General features: G+C 43.3%; 1 protein-coding gene across 4 annotated transcripts in view; it reads left to right on the forward strand.

The window, feature by feature from the left end:
- The first annotated feature begins 1,726 nt into the window (after nt 1-1,726).
- TTF1 (transcription termination factor 1) overlaps nt 1,727-17,045 on the forward strand; it is a 31,626-nt gene continuing 16,307 nt past the window's right edge. The window contains exons 1-3 of one of the 4 annotated variants that reach the window (XR_005450356.1): nt 1,727-1,771; nt 8,464-8,506; nt 12,488-15,607. Coding sequence is in view for 3 of the 4 variants with exons in the window: in XM_038744792.1 (XP_038600720.1) it covers nt 12,495-15,607 (3,113 nt within the window). In the remaining variant the exon portion in view is untranslated. Of the gene's footprint in view, nt 1,772-7,539; nt 7,551-8,463; nt 8,507-12,109; nt 12,167-12,487; nt 15,608-17,045 lie in introns of those variants that run through there. The other 3 variants (XM_038744792.1, XM_038744793.1, XM_038744795.1) reach the window with 3 other exon arrangements.

Raw genomic sequence — 17,045 nt, forward strand, 5'->3', positions numbered from 1 at the left:
GCCAACTTGTACTTCCCAAGCGCTTAGTACAGTGCTCTGCACCCAGTCAGCGCTCAATACGATTGATTGGTTGATGACTCCTAATTATTATTTTTATTCATAAGCGGAAGCCCCAACTTGGACTTCCCAAGCGCTTAGTACAGTGCTGTGCACCCAGTCGGCGCTCAATAAATACGATTGATTGGTTGATGACTCCTAATGATTATTTTTATTCATAAGCGGAAGCCCCAACTTGGACTTCCCAAGGCCTTAGTACAGGGCTGTGCACCCAGTCAGCGCTCCATAAATACGATTGATTGGTTGGTGACTCCTAATTTATTATTTTTATTCATAAGCGGAAGCCCCAACTTGGACTTCCCAAGCGCTTAGTACAGTGCTGTGCACCCAGTCAGCGCTCAATAAATACGATTGATGGATTGATGACTCCTAATGATTATTTCTATTCATAAGCGGAAGCCCCAACTTGGACTTCCCAAGCGCTTAGTACAGTGCTGTGCACCCAGTCAGCGCTCAATAAATACGATTGATTGGTTGATGACTACTACTTATTATTTTTATTCATAAGCGGAAGCCCCAACTTGGACTTCCCAAGCGCTTAGTACAGTGCTGTGCACCCAGTCAGCGCTCAATAAATACGATTGATGGATTGATGACTCCTAATGATTATTTCTATTCATAAGCGGAAGCCCCAACTTGGACTTCCCAAGCGCTTAGTACAGTGCTGTGCACCCAGTCAGCGCTCAATAAATACGATTGATTGGTTGATGACTACTACTTATTATTTTTATTCATAAGCGGAAGCCCCAACTTGGCCTTCCCAAGCGCTTAGTACAGGGCTGTGCACCCAGTCAGCGCTACAGAGAAGCAGCGTGGCTCAGCGGGAAAGAGCACGGGCTTTGGAGTCAGAGGTCATGGGTTCAAATCCCGCCTCCTCCAGTTAGCTGTGTGACTTTGGGCAAGTCACTTAACTTCTCTGGGCCTCAGTTCCCTTCTCTGTAAAATGGGGATGAAGACTGTGAGCCCCCCCGTGGGACAACCTGATCATCTTGTAACCTCTCCGGCGCTGAGAACAGTGCTCTGCACATAGTAAGCGCTTAATAAATGCCATCATTATTATTATTAATAAATACGATTGATGGATTGGTGACTCCTAATGATTATTTTTATTCATAAGCGGAAGCCCCAACTTGGACTTCCCAAGCGCTTAGTACAGGGCTGTGCACCGAGCCAGCGCTCAATAAATACGAGCCGCTTCCTTCCTCTCCCCTTCGTCCCCCTCTCCATCCCCCCCATCTTACCTCCTTCCCTTCCCCACAGCACCTGTATATATGTATATATGTTTGTACATATTTTTTACTCTATTATTTATTTATTTATTTTATTTGTACATATCTATTCTATTTATTTTATTTTGTTAGTATTGGTTTTGTTCTCTGTCTCCCCCTTTTAGACTGTGAGCCCACTGTCGGGTAGGGACTGTCTCTATTTGTTGCCAATTTGTACTTCCCAAGCGCTTAGTACAGTGTTCTGCACATAGTAAGCGCTCAATAAATACGATTGATTGATTGATTGATTAGTAATTATTATTTTTATTGATAAGCGGAAGCTCCACACGGAGGGGGAGGGCGGGGCAAGGCCTTTCGTCACCGTCACATGGTGACAGGCCTCAGTTGGAGGGATGCTAAAGCTTGGCCGCCCGGCCGCTTCCGGTTGGATTACTTCCGGGTCAAGGGAAGATGGCGGCGTCGGTGGCGTGGTGACCTCGTGAGGTGTGAGTAGGCCTTTGGCCTAGTGCTTATGAGAAGCATTCTGCCTCAGTGGAAAGGGCACGGGCTTTGGAGTTTGTACATATTTATTACTCTATTTATTTATTTTACTTGTACAGATTTATTCTATTTATTTTATTTTGTTAGTATGTTTGGTTTTGTTCTTTGTCACCCCCTTTTAGAACGTGAGCCCACTGTTGGGTAGGGACTGTGTATGTTGCCGATTTGTCCTTCCCAAGAGCTTAGTACGGTGCTCTGCACATAGTAAGCGCTCAATAAATACGATTGATGATGATGACTCTGCCACCATTTGTCAGCCGTCTGACTTTGGGCAAGTCCCTTCCCTTCTCTGGCCCTCAGTCACCTCGTCTGTCAAATGGGGGCGAAGACTGTCAGCCCCCCGTGGAACAACCTGACCACCTTGTAACCTCCCTAGCGCTTAGAACGGTGCTTGGCACATAGTCAGCGCTTAATAAATGCCATTATTATTAGTAGTAGTAGTAAGCGCTTACTAAATGCCATCATCATTATTATTATTATTACTATTATTGTTAGTAAGCGCTTACTAAATGCCATCATCATTATTATTATTATTATTACAAGGTGATCAGGTTGTCCCACCTGGGGCCCCCAGTCTTCACCCCCATTAGACAGGTGAGGGGACCAGAAGTGACTTGCCTCAAGTCATCCAGCCGACAAGTGGCAGGGGCGGGATTAGAACCCAGGACCTGGTTCCCAAGCCTGGGTTCTTTCCACTGAGCCACAATGCTTCCCTAATCAATCAGTCGTATTTATTGAGCGCTTACTGTGTGCAGAGCACTGGACTAAGCGCTTGGGAAGTCCAAGTTGGCAACAGATAGAGACGGTCCCTACCCAACAGTGGGCTCACAGTCTAAAAGACTAAGGCCTAATAATAGTAATAATAATGGCAATGTTATTATTATTAATAGTAATAGGTCCTTAGGGAAGCATTGTGGCTCAGTGGAAAGAACCCGGTCTTGGGAGTCAGGTCCCAGGTGGGGGGCGGGGGGGGCTCACAGTAATAATAATAATAATAATGATGATAGCGTTTATTAAGCGCTTACCATGTGCAAAGCACTGTTCTAAGCGCTGGGGAGGTTACAAGGTGGTCAGGTTGTCCCACGGGGGGCTCACAGTAATAATGATAGCATTTATTAAGCGCTTACTATGTGCAAAGCACTGTTCTAAGCGCTGGGGAGGTTACAAGGTGGTCAGGTTGTCCCACGGGGGGCTCACAGTAGTAGTAATAGTAATAGTAATAATGATAGCATTTATTAAGTGCTTACTATGTGCAAAGCACTGTTCTAAAGGCTGGGGAGGTTACAAGGTGGTCAGGCTGTCCCACGGGGGGCTCACAGTAATAATAATAATAATAATGATAGCATTTATTAAGTGCTTACCATGTGCAAAGCACGGTTCTAAGCGCGGGGAGGTTACAAAGTGGTCAGGTTGTCCCACGGGAGGCTCACAGTAATAAAAATAATAGTAATAGCATTTATTAAGCGCTTACTATGTGCAAAGCATTGTTCTAAGTGCTGGGGAGGTGACAAGGTGGTCAGGTTGTCCCACGGGGAGCTCACAGTAATAATAATAATAATAGCATTTATTAAGCGCTGGGGAGGTTACAGGGTGGTCAGTTTGTCCCACGGGGGCTCACAGTAATAATAATAGTAATAATGGATAGCATTTATTAAGCGCTTACTATGTGCAAAGCACTGTTCTAAGCGCTGGGGAGGTTACAAGGTGGTCAGGTTGTCCCACGGGGGGTTCACAGTAATAATAATAATAATGATAGTATTAAGCGCTGGGGAGGTTACAAGGTGGTCAGGTTGTCCCACGTGGGGCTCACAGTAATAATAATAATATTGATAGCATTTATTAAGCACTTACTATGTGCAAATCAATCAATCAATCATATTGAGCGCTTACTGTGTGCAGAGCACTGTACTAAGCGCTTGGGAAGTACAAGTTGGCAACATTTAGAGACAGTCCCTACCCAGCAGTGGGCTCGCAGTCTAGAAGGGGGAGACAGAGAACAAAACCAAACATATTAACAAAATAAAATAAATAGAATAGATATGTACAAGTAAAATAAATAGAGTAATAAATATGTACAAACATATATACAGGACAAACATATATACATATATACAGAACACTGCTTTGCACATAGTAAGTGCTTAATAAATATTATTATTATTATTACTATACATATTTATTATCTGGCATTTACTGAGTACTTACTGTGTATAAAGCACAGTACTAAGCACTTGGGAAGTACAAAGATAATATTGTCATTTCATGCTCAGCATGGTTATCAAAATCATTATCAGTATTATTGTTTTATTATTGTTGTATTTGTTAAGCACTTACTACTTGCCAGGTACTAAGTGCTGGGGTAGAGCCAAGTTAATCAGGTCGGACACAGTCCTTGCCCCACATGGGGCTCCCAGCAGGAGGGAGAACAAATTTCTAGCTCCTTCCTGCCTTTTTTTCCCCCAAAATCAAGAAATGAGTTTTAATAAAAAGCAAAATAATAATAATAATAATGCTGGCATTTGTTAAGCGCTTACTATGTGCAAAGCACTGTTCTAAGCGCTGGGGGTGATACAAAGTGATCAGGTTGTCCCCTGTGAAGCTCTCTTATAAGCACTGGGGAGGTTACAAGGTGGTCAGGTTGTCCCACGGGGGGCTCACAGTAATAATAATAATAATGATAGCATTTATTAAGCACTTACTGTGTGCAAAGCACTGTTCTAAGCACTGGGGAGTTTACAAGGTGGTCAGGTTGTCCCACGGGGGGCTCACAGTGATGATAATAATAATAATAATAATGATAGCATTTATTAAGCATTTACCATGTGCCAAGCACTGATCTAAGCGCTGGGGAGGTTACAAGGTGGTCAGGTTGTCCCACGGGGGGCTCACAGTCTTCATCCACATTTTACAGATAAGGTAACTGAGGCACAGAGAAGTTGTGACTTGCCCAAAGTCACACAGCTGACAATTGGCGGAGCTGGGATTTGAACCCATGACCTCTGACTCCATTCATTCATTCATTCATTCATTTAATCGTATTTATTGAGCACTTACTGTGTGCAGAGCACTGTACTAAGCGCTTGGGAAGTACAAGTTGGCAACATATAGAGACAGTCCCTACCCAGCAGTGGGCTCACGTGATCTATCCACTGAGCCATGCTGCCCTCCCCGGCGCTTAGAACAGTGCTTTGCACATAGTAAGCACTTAACAAATGCCATTATTATTATTAGTAGTAGTAGTAGTAGTAATAGTAGTAGTAGTAGTAGTAATAGTAGTAGTATTCCCGGGGCCTGCAGAAACTCTTTTAGAAAAGCAGCATGGCCTAGTGCCTAGAGCACTGGCTTGGGGGGCAGAAGGTCGTGGGTTATTATAATAATAATAATGATGGCATTTGTTTAGCACTTTCTATGTGCCAAGCACTGTTCTAAGCCCTGGGGTAATAATAATAATGGTATTTGTTAAGCATTTACTCTGCCGAGCACTGTTCTAAGTGCTGGGGTAATAATAATAATAATAACAATGGCATTTAAGTGCTTACTATGTGCCTGCACTGTTCTAAGTGCTGAGTAATAATAATAAAGGCATTTGTTAAGTGCTTACTATGTGCCAAGCACTGTTCTAAGCGCTGAGTAATAATAATAATACTAATAGCATTTGTTAAGTGCTTACTATGTGCCAAGCACTGTTCTAAGCGCTGGGTAATAACAATGATGGCATGTTAAGCACTTACTATGTGCCAAGCACTGTTCTAAGCACTAGGGTAATAATTATAGTGATGGCATTTGTTCAGCGCTTAATATGTGCCAAGCACTGTTCTAAGCACTGGATATTCATTCAGTTGTATTTATTGAGCGCTTACTGTGTGCAAAGCACTGTACAAAGTAATCAGGTTGTCCCTCGTGGGGCTCAGAGTCTTAATCCTCATTTTACAGATGAGGACCTGAGGCACAGAGAAGTGAAATGACTTGGGCAGAGGCGTGATTAGAACCCACGACCTCTGACTCCCAAGCCCGGGCCCTTTCCACTGAGCCACGCTGCGGCTCCGCCTTTTGTCTGCTGGGTGGCCTTGGGCGAGCCGCTTCACTTCTCCCCCTTTTAGACTGTGAGCCCACTGTTGCCAACTTGTACTTCCCAAGCGCTTAGTACAGTGCTCTGCACACAGTAAGCGCTCAATAAATATGATTGATTGATTGATTGATTGATTGATTCTCTGGGCCTCATCTGGGAGATGGGGATCGGGACTGTGAGTGAGCCCCACGTGGGACGGGGACTGTGTCCAACCCGATTTGCTTGTCTCCAACCCAGCGCTTAGTATAGGGCCTGGCATAAAGTAAGCGCTTAACAAATACCATTACTATTCTACTCCAGCCTCTGCCCCTTTTCTGCTGTGGGATCTTGGGCAAGTCATTTTATTTCTTTGGGCCTCGGTTCTCTCATCTGTAAAGTAGGGATTGAGACTGAGCCCCCCGTGGGACAGGGATTGTGTCCAAAGCAATTTGCTTGTGTCCAGCCCAGTGCTTCGTATAGTGCCTGGCACGTAATAAGTGCTTAATAAATGCCATAATCATTATTATGATTAATGAGCATTATTTCTCTTCATCCTGGAGGTGGTCCACGTCCTTCCCCTGGCCTGGAATGCCCTCCCTCCGCACATCTCTTCCTCCCTTCAAAGCCCTACTAAGAGCTCACCTCCTCCAGGAGGCCTTCCCAAACTGAGCCCCCTTTTTCCTCTCCTCCTCCTCATCCCCCCCACCCTACCTCCTTCCCCTCTCCACAGCACTTGTATATATACTTACACAGATTTATTACTCTATTTATTTTACTTGTACATATTTACTATTCTATTTATTTTGTTAATGAGGTGCATATAGCCATAATTCTATTTATTCTGCTGGTTTTGAACTCTGTCTCTGTGTTTTGTTTTGTTTCTGTCTCCCCCTTCTAGACTGTGAGCCCATTGTTGGGTAGGGACCGTCTCCCTGTGTTGCCGACTTGTACTTCCCAAGCGCTTAGTACAGTGCTCTGCACACAGTAAGCGCTCAGTAAATATGATTGAATGAATGAGTCCCAACGCAAGAAGGACCAAAGGCTCCCGGGGCATCTTGCTCAGGAAAACTCTCTGGTGAAGTAGCCTGGATCCGCAACCTCAATCCACTGTCCTAAGGGCCACCTTACTTTAAAAGAAAGGAGTTTGCCATCAAAATATAACCCCGTGTTTTCAGCACCACAAGGTTTTTCCATTTTCATCCCTTCCCCGTGGCCTAGTGTAAAAGAGCACAGGCTTGGAAGTCAGAGGACCTGGGTTCTAATCCCGGCTCCACCACTTTTCTGCTATAATAATAATAATAATAATGATGGCAATTATTAAGTGCTTACTATGTGCAAAGCACTTTTCTAAGCGCTGGGGAGGTTACAAGGTGATCAGGTTATCCCACGGGGGGCTCACAATAATAATAATAATAATAATGCATGTATTAAGCACCCACTATGTGCAAAGCACTGTTCCAAGCGCTGGGGAGGCCACAAGGTGATCAGGTTATCCCACAGGGGGCTCACAATAATAATAATGGCATTTATTAAGCGCTTACCATGTGCAAAGCACTGTTCTAAGCGCTGGGGAGGTCACAAGGTGATCAGGTTGTTCTACGGGGGGCTCACAGTCTTAACCCCCATTCTACAGATGAAGGAACTGAGGCACAGAGAAGTTAAGTGACTTGCCCAAGGTCACACAGCAGGCAATTGGTGTGACCGCTGACATCCAAATAATGATGGTATCTGTTAAGTGCTTACTATGTAAAGCACTGTTCTAAGCGCTGGGGTTGTCCCACATGGGGCTCACAGTCTTAATCCCCATTTTATAGATGAGGTAACTGAGGCACAGAGAAGTAAAGTGACTTGCCCAAGGTCACACAGTAGACAAGTGATGGAGCCAGGATTAGAACCCAGGTCCTCAGACTCCCAAGCCCGTGCTCTTGCCACTAAGCGACGTTGCTTGCTCTGTGACCTTGGGCAAGTCTCTCACTTGTCTGTGCCTCAGTTACCTCATCTGTAAAATAGCAGTTAATAATAATAATAATAATAATGATGATGGCATTTGTTACGCACTTACTATGTGCGAAGCACTGTTCTAAGCGCTGAAAAGAGAGAATCCCTAATAACGATAATAATAATGATGGCATTTGTTAAGCGCTTACTATGTGCAGAGCACTGTCCTAAGTGCTGGGGGGGATACAAGGTGATCAAGTTGTCCCACTTGGGGCTCACAGTCTTAACCCCCATTTTACAGATGAGGGAACTGAGGCTCAGAGAAGTTAAGTGACTCGCCCAAGGTCACACAGCAGACATGTGGTGGAGCTGGGATTCGAACCCATGACCTCTGACTCCAAAGCCCGGGCTCTTTCCACTGAGCCATGCTGCTTCTCTGTTAAGACTTTGAGAGCCCCATGGTCAGGGACTCTATCCAACCCGATTAACTTGTACCTACCCCAGTGCTTAGTAGTAATAATAATAATAATAATAGTAACGTTATTTTTAAATGCTTACTATGCGCCAGGCACTGTTCTGAGACTGAGGTGATGAGGTTGGACACAGTCCCTTTCCCACATGGGGCTCACCGTCTTAATCCCTGTTTTACAGATGAGGTAACTGAAGCACAGAGAAGCTAAGTGACTTGCCCAAGGTAAGTACAGTGCCTGGCACATAGTAAACACTTAAAAAATGCCATTATTATTATACTTTGCATTCTGTTTATATCGATGCTATTGATGCCTGTTTACTTGCTTTGATGCCTGTTTCCCCTGTGAGCCCGCTGTGCCTCTATTGGTTGCTGAATTGTACTTTCCAAATGCTTAGTACAGTGCTCTGCACCCAGTAAGCGCTCAATAAATACGACTGAATGAATGAATTGTTTTGCTGTTTAGTATAAAACCTGTCTTAGCTTTGATGTGGCATGAAATGCATGCTATTTAAATAGAACATTAGTTTTAAAAAATTATGCTGCAGCAGTTACAAAATTGTATATTTCCTTTATAGGGTATTTACCCAGTTCTTATACTTCAAACTATTGGAAAAATCAAGCAGTCAGTGATATTTATTGAACATTTACTGTGGGCAGAGCACTGTACTCAGTGCTTGGGAGAGTAATAATAATTAATGATATTTGTTAAGCCCATACTGTGTGTCCAGCGTTGTGCTAAGCACTGGGGTAGATGGGTAGGGAACGTGTCCACCAACTCTGTATTGATTCTTCCAAGCGCTTAGTTCAGTGCTCTGCACTGAATCAATACCACTGACTGAAGATAAACAAATTAGACAACAGTCCGTGACTCATGTGGGTCTCACAGGCTAAGTGGAAGGGAGATCAGTGTTTATCATCATCATCAATCTTATTTATTGAGCGCTTACTATGTGCAGAGCACTGTACTAAGCGCTTGGGAAGTACAAATTGGCAACATAGAGACAGTCCCTACCCAACAGTGGGCTCACAGTCTAAAAGGGGGAGACAGAGAACAAAACCAAACATACTAACAAAATAAAATAAATAGAATAGATATGTACAAGTAAAATAAATAAATAAATAGAGTAATATGTACAAACATATATACATATATACAGGTGCTGTGGGGAAGGGAAGGGGGTAAGATGGGGGGGGTGGAGAGGGGGACGAGGGGGAGAGGAAGGAAAGGGCTCAGTCTGGGAAGGCCTCCTCAGTCTGGGAATCCCCATTTAATCCCCATTTTACAGATGAATAAATTTAGGCACAGAGGAATTAGAAGCACCGTGGCTTAGCAGATAGAGCACAGGCCTGAGAGTCAGAAGGAAGTGGGTTCTAATCCTAGCTCTGCCGCTTGTCTGTTGTGTGACCTTGGGCAAGTCACTTCACTTCTCTGTGCCTCAGTTCCCTCCTCTGTAAAACGGGGACGAGAGGGTGAACTCCATGTGGGACAGGGACTGTGTCCAACCTTATTTAGTATCTACCCCAGCACTTAGAACAGTGCTTGGCATATAATAAGCACTTAGCAAGCACTATTATTATTATTGTATAATGGAATAAGTAGACCTGATACCTGCCCACAAGGAGTTTACAGAAAACAGGAGGAGACAAAGATTAAAATTAATTAAGGGTCTGTACCGAAACGCTGTGAAAATCCAAGTGTTTAAGGGGTATAAACCCACATGCATAGGGGTCACAGAAAGGAGGGTCACAAGGGGAAGTGAGAAGCAGCATTGCCTAGTGGAAAGATCAGGGGCCTGGAATTTGGCTATGCCAGTTGCTTGCTGTGTGGCCTTGGACAAGTCACTTAACTTCTCTGGGTCTTAGTTCTCTAGACTATAAAGTGGTGTTTAGATACCTGTTCTTCCTCCTGATTAGACTGTGAGCCCCATCAGTCAGTCAGTCAGTGAGCACTTAACACGTGCAGAGCACTGTACTAAGGGACTGTCCAACCTGATTAACTTGTATCTACCCCAGCGCTTGAACCGTGACATATAGTAAGATCTTAACAAATGAGTTGTTTTAAAAAAGTGAGGGATAGTTAGAGAGAGCCTCTTGGAGGTGATACGATTTTAGAAAGGCTTTGAAGATGAGGAGAGTGGTGTTCTGCTGATATAAAGGGCGTGGGGGAGAATTCCAAGTCAGAGGCAAGAAAGATGAGGTCAAGGTTGCCGTTAGAATAGCGGAATGTGTGTCTTGGGTTATAGTAGAAAATCAGCAAGGTAAGACTTGGGAGAGCTGATTGATTGTCTTAAAACAAGGTGAGGAGTTCCTGTTTGATGTGAAGATGGATGGGCAACCTTTGGAGGTTTTTGAGGAGTGGAGAGAAACGGACTGAACAATTATTCAGAAAAATGGTCCGAGCAACGGAGTGAAATATGGACTGGAGAGGGGAGACCCGGCAGACGGCAGAATGTCAGCAAGGAGGCTGATGCAGTAGTCAAGGTGTGATATGAGGTCTTAGATCAGTTTGGGTGGAGAGGAAAGGGCAGATTTTAGAGATGTCATGCAGTTAGAACTGACAGGATTTGGTGACATATTGGTTGAGTGAGAGAGATGAGTCAAGGAGAATGCCAATGTTACAGGCTTGTGTGACAGAGAGTATAGTGGTGTTTTATACAGTAATGAGAAAGAAGAGGTGAGGACAGAATTTGCGTGGGAAAGAGTTCTGTTTTTGACATAAGTGAGAGGTGTCAGCAGGACATCCAGGTAGAGATGTCCTGAAGGCAGGAGCATAAGTGAGACTGCAGAGAAAGAGAGCTGTCAGGGCTGGAGAGGACGATATGGAAATCATCTGCTTAGAGCTGGTAGTTGAAACTGTGGGGGCAAATGAGTTCTGTAAGGGAGCAGATGGAGAATAGACACGGACCCAGAACTGCGGGACCCCCGCGTTTGAGGGGAGACAGAGGAGGAGCCCAGGAAAGAAACTGAGAATGAGCGGCCAGCGAGATGGGAGGAGAACCAGGAAATGTCAGTGTTAGTGAAGACAAAGGTAAGATGTTTGCAGGAAAAGGGGGTGGTCCACCGTGGCTGCTGTGAGGTTGAGATGCTATTGGATTGGACATGAAGGAGATCACTGGTGATCTTAGAGAGGACCGTGGATTGCGGTGGGGTGGGGAAGATGCTGGTTCGCAGGGAGTCAGAGGGAGAACTGGAGGAGAGGGAGTGCAGTCAAAGGGCTTGAGGAGTTTGGTGAGGAGTGTTAATAATAATAATAATGATGATGGCATTTATTAAGCGCTTACTTTATACAAAACACTGTTCGCAGCGTTAGGGAGTTGGGGTGAAAGCTGGAAGAAGCTGTGGGATCCAGATGGTATTTTAGGACAGGGGATTCACGAACATGTTTGAAGGCAATGAAGTGTGAGCAGTTAGAGGTGTTGGTGGGTTGAGGGGCGGGGCGGCTAAAGTTTTACTAAAGTGTGAAGGGTAGGGTCCGTGGCACAGGAGGAGGCAGTAGATTTGGAGAAGAGGCAGGAAATCTCTTGCAGAACTGCTGGGAAAGAAGGGAGAATTGAAAGAGAGGAGGAGGGTGGGACTGGGGAGGTGCTAGGGAGATCACACCCAATGATTTTTTTTTTTCCAAAAAGGTCATTGGTAAGAGGGGGACACCATTATTGAGAAGGTTGTTAAAACTCTGAAATAGTTGGGCAGGAGAGTCAAAAAGGGTGGAGATGTATTGGTCAGCGGAGGAGAGGACAGAGGTGAGGATGAGGTTGAGGTGGATGAGATCAGCCTGATGTCTGGATTTCTTCTAGCAGCGCTCTGCAGCTCGTGTACAAGAAGGAAACATACAGCGGAGGTCATCCAGGGCTGTGGGTTGGTAAGAGATTGATGGAGATCCAGGTGAGCAAGGGAGTTGAGTTTGGTGGAGAGGGCAACTTGAAGGTTTAGATTTTTGTACAAAGAGAGGGTAGGCTAGGTAAGGTGACCAAATGGGACATGGCGACTTGGGAAAATTGGAAGTTGAGAGACCTGAGATTTCTGGGGAACGGGTCAGTGTAGGAGGAGAGGAGACAAGGTTATATTCATGATCCAGGAATGTTGGCCACCATGACTGCAATTTTATTCCTCTGTCACTGTTCCTAGTGATGTAAATCAAAGCTTAATATTTGCCTATTTGTCTACTTAACGTTTAAGTAATCTGCAACCTTTGTTTGACTACAGAAGCAAAATGGAGATGGAATTAAGCAAAATTGATTTTTCCACATCTGACTTGAAGAAGAAGAAGAAGAAAAAGAAAAATTCCAGAGAGAGCGAAAGTAAGGAAGAGAATGTCGAGATGAGCAAGGAAGATTTCGGAGGCTCTCCTTCACTTTTTGAAGAGGAACTTTCTCAGAAAGCTCAGGATCAGAAAAAAGGGTCACATTCCCAGCAACACAGTCCTGGTATTTTGGCCGAGTCAGATGTCTGTAATGAAACGGAAAAAAAATCTAAGAAGAAAACAAAGAAAAAAATGGGGTACGTAGAAGAGAATGAAGGGGTATTATGTGTTCTTGTGGATAAAGGAAATGAGACACCAGGCAAGGATAGCTTTCAAGAGGATGTTGATGTTTATGTAGAAATGAAAAAGGAGAAAAATAAATTGTTCGCAAAACCAGATGAAGAAAATGAACTGCACTTGGCCCTTAAATCTGATAAAGAAGAGCTGAACCACAAAATCAAGGAAAAAAAGAAGAAAAAACCAAGAAATGCAAATGAAGTCCCTGATGAAAGCTCTCTGATGCCGTTGTCAGATTCACAAGGGCGTGAGTCTGAACTTTCTTTTCAAAAGGAGGAAGAGTTTAGAGAACGATTAATGTCTGCCGGAGCCAATAGAGTGACAGACCCGAAGAAAAGAAAGAGGAAGTCTTTGGAAAAAAAGGACGCAGACTCTACTGGGGATCTTTTGATAACTGATGAAAGCCGTCTGAATGAACCTGGGGTTGTTAATGTTAACGGCCCTGATGCTTTAGAGGGTGATGGTGCCACTAATGAAGAGATCAAGGAACCTGCCAGAAAAAAGTTAAAATTCAAGAGAAGGTATTTAAATGAAAAGGACACAGTGTCTCCTGAGGATTTTTCAGATCCCAGTGAGGGCCCTCAGCAATTACTTGCTGACCAAACAGATATTGTAAACAGAATTGATGATTTTGATATTTCAGCCTGTGAGAGCATGGAACTTTCCAGCAAAAAAAGAAAAAAGTCTTCAAAGAAAAATAAAATGGGATCCGGGGATTTGCCCGAGAATGTCAAAAGCTCAGTGAATATACTTGCTGACCAACCACAAGTAGCCAGTTTTGATTCTTTATGTCAAGAGAGAAACCTTAATGGAGAAATCGAGGGCCCTCAGCAATTACCTGCTGACCAAACAGATATTGTAAACGGAATTGTTGATTTTGATATTTCAGCTTGTGAGAGTATGGAACTTTCCAGCAAAAAAAGAAAAAAGTCTTCAAAGAAAAATAAAATGGGATCCGGGGATTTGCCCGAGAATGTCAAAAGCTCAGTGAATATACTTGCTGACAAACCACAAGTAGCCAGCTTTGATTCTTTATGTCAAGAGAGAAACCTTAATGGAGAAATGGAGGGCCCTCAGCAATTACTTGCTGACCAAACAGATATTGTAAACGGAATTGATGATTTTGATATTTCAGCTTGTCAGAGTATGGAACTTTCCAGCAAAAAAAGAAAAAAGTCTTCAAAGAAAAATAAAATGGGATCCGGGGATTTGCCCGAGAATGTCAAAAGCTCAGTGAATATACTTGCTGACGAACCACAAGTAGCCAGCTTTGATTCTTTATGTCAAGAGAGAAACCTTAATGGAGAAATCGAGGACCCTCAGCAATTACCTGCTGACCAAACAGATATTGTAAACGGAATTGATGATTTTGATATTTCAGCTTGTGAGAGTGTGGAACTTTCCAGCAAAAAAAGAAAAAAGTCTTCAAAGAAAAATAAAATGGGATCCGGGGATTTGCCCGAGAATGTCAAAAGCTCAGTGAATATACTTGCTGACGAACCACAAGTAGCCAGCTTTGATTCTTTATGTCAAGAGAGAAACCTTAATGGAGAAATCGAGGGCCCTCAGCAATTACTTGCTGACCAAACAGATATTGTAAACGGAATTGATGATTTTGATATTTCAGCTTGTCAGAGTGTGGAACTTTGCAGCAAAAAAAGAAAAAAGTCTTCAAAGAAAAATAAAATGGGATCTGGGGATTTGCCTGAGAATGTCAAAAGCTCAGTGAATATACTTGCTGACCAACCGCAAGTAGCCAGCTTTGATTCTTTATGTCAAGAGAGAAATCTTAATGGAGAAATCGAGGGCCCTCAGCAATTACTTGCTGACCAAACAGATATTGTAAACGGAATTGATGATTTTGATATTTCAGCTTGTCAGAGTGTGGAACTTTCCAGCAAAAAAAGAAAAAAGTCTTCAAAGAAGAATAAAATGGGATCCGGGGATTTGCCCGAGAATGTCAAAAGCTCAGTGAATATACTTGCTGACCAACCACTAGTAGCCAGCTTTGATTCTTTATGTCAAGAGAGAAATCTTAATGGAGAAATCGAGGGCCCTCAGCAATTACTTGCTGACCAAACAGATACTGTAAACAGAATTGATGATTTTGATATTTCAGCTTGTGAGAGTATGGAACTTTCCAGCAAAAAAAGAAAAAAGTCTTCAAAGAAAAATAAAATGGGATCTGGGGATTTGCCTGAGAATGTCAAAAGCTCAGTGAATATACTTGCTGATCAACCACAAGTAGCCAGCTTTGATTCTTTATGTCAAGAGAGAAACCTTAATGGAGAAATCGAGGGCCCTCAGCAATTACTTGCTGACCAAACAGATATTGTAAATGGAATTGATGACTTTGATATTTCAGCTTGTGAGAGTGTGGAACTTTCCGGCAAAAAAAAGAAAAAGTCTTCAAATAAAAATAAGATGGGATCTGGAGATTTGCCCAAGAATGTCAAAAGCTCAGTGAATATACTTGCTGACCAACCACAAGTAGCCAGCTTTGAGTCTTTATGTCAAGAGAGAAACCTTAATGGAGAAACCGAAGAACCTATCAGGAAAAAGAAGACAAAGTCAAAGAAAACTAAAAAGTCTTCCAGTGAGAAAGACCTGGAATCTACTGAAGGTTTTTCAGAGCCAACTGAGAGGTCTCCAATAATGCTTACTCACAAAACAGAACCGATCAGCGATACGATGGAGTGTAGTGATGTCCTTAGGGAAGAAAAACCAGCCAAGAAAAAGAAGAAAAAAAAATCTTCTGAAAACGAAGGTTTGGAAAACGATGAAAGGTAATTTTGTGAATTTCCAGTTCTGAGGACTTCTCTCTTGAAATCTGCCATCTCAAAACTTTCCCTTGTGTTTTTTTCTTCCATTTGTTGGGATTTGTGCTATAGGTTGTAGCTGCATAATTCGTAGATATTAGCAGCCTGATATCCAGCCACCCACATAAACCTGCTCCCTTGCAACTACCTACCTGTGCCTCTCTTCCATCCCTTCAAACCCTCTCCTCTCTATTTTCTCCCTGGACTGTTCTTTCATTTATCAGTCACAGTCTCTCCAAAATCGTTCTGTGTCTGTTACTCCCTCATCTCACCCACCCTGTCTTCCCTTATTTTCTGTTATTTTGTCCTCATTTTTATGTCGGGTCCTGAGAGTCTCTGTTACCTGTAATCCGTTTTGTACTGCTTCTTCCCCCTTGTGATTTTCCATTTTAATTTTCCTCTTTCTTGCTTACTTTCATCTCTCCTGTCCTATCTTTGGTGCTTCGTTTTCCCCCTTTTCGGTCCTGTTCAGTCTTTCTGCCCTGCATTTTGGGGCTATACCCATGTCACCCCTGTAGAGGAGGCACCAACCATTCACTGTCTCTATCTGGCTGCCCAGGAAGGAGATCTTTGGCTAATTTTTTGGTAATTTTCTGTTTTGTTGTAACTAAGCATTTGGGTAATACACGATAAAAAAGTAGGACACGGTCCCTGTCCCCACATAAAATCGTGTTGTGGCCTGGTGGATAAATCACAGGCGTAGGAACCAGAGGATCTGGGTTCTAATTCCGGCTCCACCACTTGCCTGCTGTGAGACCTTGGGCAAATCACTTAACTTCTCTGGGCCTCAGTTTTCTCAACTGCGTACCAGGATTCAGTGCCTGTTCTCCTTCCTATTTAGACTATGAGCCCCAACTGGGCCCGATTATCATGTATCTACTCCAGTGCTTAGTACAGTGCTTGGCACATAGTAAGTGTTTAACAAATACCGTTATTATTGGTATTATTATAGGGCTCACAGTCAAGAGGGGAGAAGTGAATCCACAGTTTATAGATGAGGAAACTGAGGCATAGAGAAGTGGTGAGTATTCCATGGTCACACAGCAGAAAGATGCCTGAGTCGGGACTAAAACCCACATCCCCTGATTCCTAGGGCTCTAAGCTGTGCTGCTTCTCGATCTCGTTACTTCAGTGATTAAATCAGTCCTATTTGCATGAAAATAAGCAAGGTTGGAAGTGAAAATATTTTTCCCAAAGCAAAAATTGACCCAGGGAAATCGAAGTTTGAAGTCATAAGTGACAGATCCTTGGAGTCATCCTACCCATGTATTCTATCTTTTGTCTATTTGCAATTGTTAAAGGGCACCAAACTGCCAAATGATTGGAAGCACTGATAAACTCTGAACGATTTTTAAGGCTCCAGCTATAGTACTGCAACAAAGATGCAACTGAACTTTCTGCTTTA

This window comes from Tachyglossus aculeatus, chromosome 4 (assembly GCF_015852505.1).
Source record: "Tachyglossus aculeatus isolate mTacAcu1 chromosome 4, mTacAcu1.pri, whole genome shotgun sequence".
Taxonomy (NCBI): Eukaryota; Metazoa; Chordata; class Mammalia; order Monotremata; family Tachyglossidae; genus Tachyglossus; species Tachyglossus aculeatus.